Source organism: Sinocyclocheilus rhinocerous, unplaced genomic scaffold, assembly GCF_001515625.1.
Source record: "Sinocyclocheilus rhinocerous isolate Xijiao unplaced genomic scaffold, SAMN03320098_v1.1 scaffold1046, whole genome shotgun sequence".
Lineage (NCBI taxonomy): Eukaryota > Metazoa > Chordata > Actinopteri > Cypriniformes > Cyprinidae > Sinocyclocheilus > Sinocyclocheilus rhinocerous.
The window spans coordinates 122,821-129,238 of NW_015646218.1; the positions used below are offsets into that span (position 1 = coordinate 122,821).

The 6,418-nt window shown below is 36.3% G+C and overlaps 1 protein-coding gene across 1 annotated transcript in view; it reads right to left on the reverse strand.

Moving 5' to 3' along the window:
• The window catches only part of LOC107707172 (integrin alpha-10-like), a 45,020-nt gene that overhangs the window by 15,270 nt on the left and 23,332 nt on the right, over positions 1 to 6,418 (reverse strand). The window contains exon 9 of the mRNA XM_016511103.1: positions 3,492 to 3,642. Within this exon, the coding sequence (XP_016366589.1) occupies positions 3,492 to 3,642 (151 nt within the window). The remainder of the gene's footprint in view (positions 1 to 3,491; positions 3,643 to 6,418) is intronic.

Here is a 6,418-nt window from a genome sequence, read left to right on the forward strand (position 1 = left end):
TTACCAATTCGAGCTGGAGTCTGATGATGAAACGGTTGAACTGGCTGATTGACAAGAGACTGATTCGCAAGCACGACTGGAGCAGGACGTTTCTCAGTGGTAAGTGTCAAGTGTTAACAAGTTTGTGGTAATTATAAGATGTGATAAAACAAATTTACTCTCACAGCGTAGGATACAGCGTCTTCTCGACATGATGTTAACCACACGGAAATTTGACTGTTTGTGGGTGGGCAAGTTGAAGTTGGCGACGTAGAACGTAGGCAGACATTATGCAAATGTATTACTTCGTGACGTAGAGCCATAACAGAATAAGATTCGAATTCCTGACGACTCGTTTAGGTGATTGCGAGCCGAGTCTTTTTTTTGATAGACAATAACTTTATTTATCGTGCACTGTCAGCTTCACAACTTTGCAGATAGTTTAAGTTCACATACAGCTACATGGCACACTGCATGAAAGGTAATATTCGAAAAGGCATAATAGGGGCACTTTAAAGAACACAAACAAAGCCATTGCATTTCCATTATGATGAACGCAAACCTACCAAGATTAGCACAAACAAGCAGAGCCAATGATAATCAGGTGCATGAAATCTACTAACAACATAGGTGCAAATGGGTTAAGACGTGCTTTTTTGGGGCGTTAAATAATGGCAAAAATACCAGTAAACTGACTACCACAGACTGTAGTATGATTCATTTAAACACTCTCCTCCCATAAATGTTGCGCCTGAAAGGGAACTCCTTCAATTGCATATGCAGTAAGGTGAGCTGAAAAAATAACAGTGTCCACATCTTTTCATTGCTATTTTTTGAAAGTGTGCCTTTCCTGACTGTAGTATTTTAATACCAAAAGTGGCACAAGCTGTTAGTAAATTGGGCCCCAAATCTCACAATATGACTTTATACTGTATGCCAAAATGTGACTAAATAACTTGCAATGTGACTTTATCTCTTGCAGTTTAGAGTTTTAAGAGCTCTCAAAATAATCTGCCACATTTACTGTATATTGGTCAGACCCCATAGCCTCATGGAAAGTGCTATGTTCGAGTCCTGACTTGTGGTCCTTTCCTGACCCTGCCCTCTTCTCTCTCACTTTGCTTCCTGTGAATTATCTATACTGTCCTGTCCTTCTTGGTTGTAAGGTGTGTTCATGCTATCAATGATAGATGATGGCTCAGCACCCTGGACAGAGATCTGAGGATTTCTTACTGGGTCTCATCTGAGTCTGGGGCAGATTCCTGCTCTCAAACACAATGCAACTGGTAGAAACTTTCCAAGCATGTTCCCAACTAGTGCCAAGGTAGTCATGCAAAGGAGGATATTTGAGATCATAAGCAATAAATAAGCAATTAAATCTACAATATTCAGTCTATTTTAGTTCATATCTGCTGTAATTTACAGCGAGTTGCTGCACATTCCTACCATCTTGTTTGGCTGGTGGGTCATTAAAACCAGCTGTCATAATTTTATTCCACAGTTCCCAAGAGGAGACGCAGAGAGACATATTACCCAGATGACTCTGCAGATTCAGACACCATTCTGGCACTGATTGTCTAAGAGAGGAAAACACGAGCTCATTCAGGAGCAGGTTTACACGCTGTCCTCCGTTCCAATGAGTGGAGTACAGTAGAAATATCAAATCACCCAGGACAGCAGTGAGAGGCAGTTAAAATTTAAAAGTAAATGACTTTCAGACGGTTTGACATTTATTCTGGTTCTTTTTAATTCTTTGGACTCTTTCTTGTGGATTAGCTGCACTGTATATCCAATGGGCTTATATTAAATTTTGTTACAGATTGCACTGGGGAAAATTTAAAACTGCACCACTCTTTGAAAAAAAAACAGCACTAAGCCAACTATCTGCACTGCCAAATGGACAACGTTAAATAGCTTACTAAGTACTATTATATGTTTCATCATATATAATTTAATATGGAAACAACAATCAGTCTTACTGTTAACTAAAACTAAAACTATTAATTTTTTGTTAAGTGAAATAAAGCTGAATTAAATCAAATAAACATGAAAACTTAGAAATGTTGAAAATGTTTTTTTGTAGAAACTATAGCCACATCCAGTCATGGTAATGAGGGATCATGCATGGTTTTACCTGTGGTCACCATGGTCTTATTGCAAATACCAGAATTAAAATATGCAAGAGCTCTCCCTGAATCCTCCGTGAATTAGAACAAGCTATCAGCTTTCCTCCAGTGTAAAATCTGTTCTGTTGGAATGGTCTCAGATTGTAGAAAAAAAAAACTTGTTTGCCTTCAGACATTATAACATATGACTGTAATCATGAATAGCCTGATGAAAGGAAACCAATATCGGCTGAGGAGTTCAGACTCAGTTCTACTGTCAGAATATTTTAAAGGTGAAGTGTGTAACTTCTGCACCACTAGCGGACTGCACCAAACAGAAATGCTAAAATAAAGACTGCTTTCAAGTTTCCAAGATGCAAGTTTAAAAAAAAACGTCTTCCATTGGTTAAACAGGCAGTTAGACCTACACCAAATTTACTTCATTGGCTGAGTCAACGTGAATTAGTCCAGCCCTTAGCTCTATATGTAATAAGTGTTGATGTTGTAAGTATTAATATCAGCTTTTGGATGCTTTACGGACAAATATATAATATAAAACAAATATACTATTTATTTGTTTGTAAAAAATACATATATTTGGATTATTTTTTAATTTATTACATAAATATATTTTCAGCATAACAATCTGACTTCTTAGGGGGTCTTTAGGGAATACCAATAATAATGTTGTTTCTATATTTCAACAATAAGTGCAATTACACTGAAAAAAAAAATGGTTTAGGATTTAGTTTAAAACAATTTTCACTCTGAAATTGCTAGTAAATTTCATAATTACAAAGAAATGGCAAGAAACATTAAATTACACATGAACTTTTTAAGTAGAAAGACTGAAATAGTATTTTTTTGTAAAACTTACTTCAGTCATCTTTGTTTTGTTTACAGCGCTTTTTTTAGACAGTCTATTGAAGTTGGGAAGCCATTTTGGCTACACTGACACCCCAGGCTCTGATGGTGGCAGCTTCACTTTGTCTTTTTCTTGCCCTGTTGTGGTTTAGGGTTGCAGTAAAGGAGTGTCACCCGCCCACTGACCCACCCAGAGGGGCAGGGTGTCGGTGTCGAGAGGTTTTTGGGTGTGGTTCATTCCTCTGATGGCAAGGAACCCCATTTAAGTCTATTTCTGAGCAGCAATAATGTGGTTATGATTGTTTAAAGAATGAGGGAAGACAGTTTTATCATTCAAACAGAGACAGAGAGCGAGAGAACCGGGTGGAGCTGAGCAAAAACACTGAAAATAGAGCAGTGCCAATTATGGTCAGTTTAAGTGGAGATCTGATATTCAGGCATACATTCTGCTGCTCGCTGGTTTTCTTAGGAAGGGTTGTAGGTTTTTCCAGCCTACATCAGGGGTCAGGTTTAATTATGGTAGGAATGTGTATTTGTACTTACAGCGATGGCGTATCTTGTGATGTTACGTGTCTCACATTCAGCCAGGGACTCAGGAAGGTCTTCACCATCATGAGACTCTCCATCTGTCACGACTATCATCACTTTAGTGGCCCCTTCCCTCGCTCCTCTGTCTGGACTAAAGGCCTCCGTGCTACACATGAGTGAGAAAAAGAGAACAGTTAAACAAAAGTTTTTTTTGGTTAAGGGTGCCTTAAATTGATCAAAAGTAACAGAAAAATTATAATGTAATTTATAATGTTACTAGAAGATTTCGAATAAACACAGATCTCTTTAACTTTCTATTTATCAAATGATCCTAAAAAAGATATCACAGTTTTCACAAAGAGTTTTGCACAAAAACTGTTTTCAACATTGATAATAAGAAGAAATATTTAGTGACCAATTCAACATTTGATTTCTCAAGGATCATGTGACACTGAAGACTGAAGTAATGGCTGCATAAAATTCAGCTTTGCCATCACAGGAATAAAATGCATTTCAAAATACATTTAAAATAGAAAACAGTTATTTAAATTTTAAATAATATTACAGTTTTTACTGTATTTTTGATTTAAAAAAATGATGCCTGGGTGAGCATAAAATACTTTTATGACAAAAACTTAATAAATAAATAAATCTTACTGGCCCCAATACTTTTCAACAGTATTATACATAGTATTGTGTTATTATTATTGTTTTATTAATTATTAAGTTATTTTTTAATAACATTTATGAATTAGACATGTATAGTTGCCCCAAAACTTTTGCTTGAATAGTGTGTTTGTGCTACATATACACATGTAAAATAAATGCCATATGGTTTAATATTTTGTTAAATAGCAAAATATTATTACATTTTAGGTGTGGCCTAAATTTTAAGTTTATACTTTTTGGGACCCCTGTATAATTCCTGTAAATTCAAGACATATATCAGGCTGAAAACCATCCATATTTCATATTAAAATTCACACAAATTAATTTAAATAATTTTCTATGTGTGAAGCAGCCGATACATGCAGCAGGTTTCTGTGCTGTTTGTGTGAGGGTAACCTGCATTTTTCAAGATGTAAGTTTCGTGGCACAGCCAGCGTTAGTCAACTTAGTGATTTTCAGGCGGTTGTCCAGTTTCTAGCTAAATATAACTATGTGGCTGCCCGCAAGAGTGCAGAGTTTAAAAACAACCAGCAGCCTTATGGCTAATCACATCCAGTGAAAGCGGAGAGGAGAGGAGAATAACAGTAAATGTTGTAAGGAAGCAAAAAACAGTGAAAACACAAACACAATGTTGAATATACTATCTGTGATTGACATAGAATCAAAGTCATGTGAAAAAAAATGTCACTCTGATTTTTCACACAGAGGGACGAAAGGAGAAATGAAAAATGTTTTGATGTGGTATGTGAAAAATAGAAGGCAGGTTTTAATGTTGGAGAAGAATGTTTGTTCCATTAAGATATTTATGTTGTGAGGAAGAAAATCTTGAAAAAATGATTGATTATGAGAAAGATACAGTATTTGTTACGCAGATGTTTCAGTGGGATTTTAGTGATTATGAAGACTTTTTAAAGGGATTTAGAAAGAAAACAAGCAAGAACCATTGTGAAAACAGTGTGCTTAAAGGGATAGTTCACCCAAAAATTAAAATTAGCTTGTTATTTACTCACCCTCAAGCCATCCTAGGTGTATATGACTTTCTTCTTTCAGACGAATCCAATCGGAGTTATATTAAAATTGTCCTGGCTATTCCAAGCTGTAAGTTGTAAATATGGATATTTTTCGTACACAAACGCATCGCGTCACTTCAGAAGGCCTTTATTAACCCCCTGTCCACACGGCTCCGGGGGGTTAATAAAGACCTTCTGAAGCGACGCAATGCATTTGTGTAAGAAAAATATCCATATTTACAACTTTTTAAACCTTTATCTCTAGCTTCCGCTAACTGTCGTACGCGTGTTCACGAGAGAGTGGCGTCCAGCGGATGACGTAGGACGTAGGCAAATGCGGTGACACCAGTCAAGAATTAGTAGTACAAAATGAGGATTTGTAAAGAAAAATGTCGGAGGATTTCGATATAAGCCAAGAGGACACTGGTTTTCCTTTGCTGTAAACAAAACTGGTTTCTCGCGAGACTAGCATATTCTCACCGGAGCTTATGCTATGCCTACGTCCTACATCATCTGCTGGACGCCACTCTCTAGCGGTTGATAAAGTTTTAAATTTGGATATTTTTCTAACACAAACGCATTGTTTCACTTCAGGAGGTGCTCCATACAGGAGGTACTGTATGGAGCACTTTTTATGATGGATGGATGCACTTTATCGCGTATTCGTCTGAAAGAAGAATGTCATATACACCTAGGATGGCTTGAGGGTGAGTAAATCATGGGGTAATTTTCATTTTTGGGTGAACTATCCCTTTAATTGTATTGAATGTGCACTTGTTGTGTATTTCAAATGTTTAGAGTATTTTAAAAAACTATATTTGCAGATAATATAATATTAATAAAATAAAAGGCCACTTAAATGTACTTAGAGAGACTACACTTTCATGACGATATTTCGTAATGTTTAAAAAGTGTGCTTTGTAATAATGTCAAATTAAAAGTCATACAAGTATTTCATTGAAATTTTAACTGTAGTGTGTTTTTTATTTAAAGGGTCATATGACGTTGCTAAAAATAACATTATGTTGTGTATTTGGTGTAATGCAATGTGTTTATGTGGTTTAAGGTTAAAAAAACACATTATTTTCCATTTAATGTACATTATTGTTTCTCCTCTATGCCCCACCTTTCTGAAACGCGTCGATTTTTACAAAGCTCATCGGTCTGAAAAGCGAGGTGTGCTCTGATTGGCCAGCTATCCAGTGCGTTGTGATTGGACGAATTCCTCAAGCGTGTGACGGAAATGTTACGCCCCTTACCATA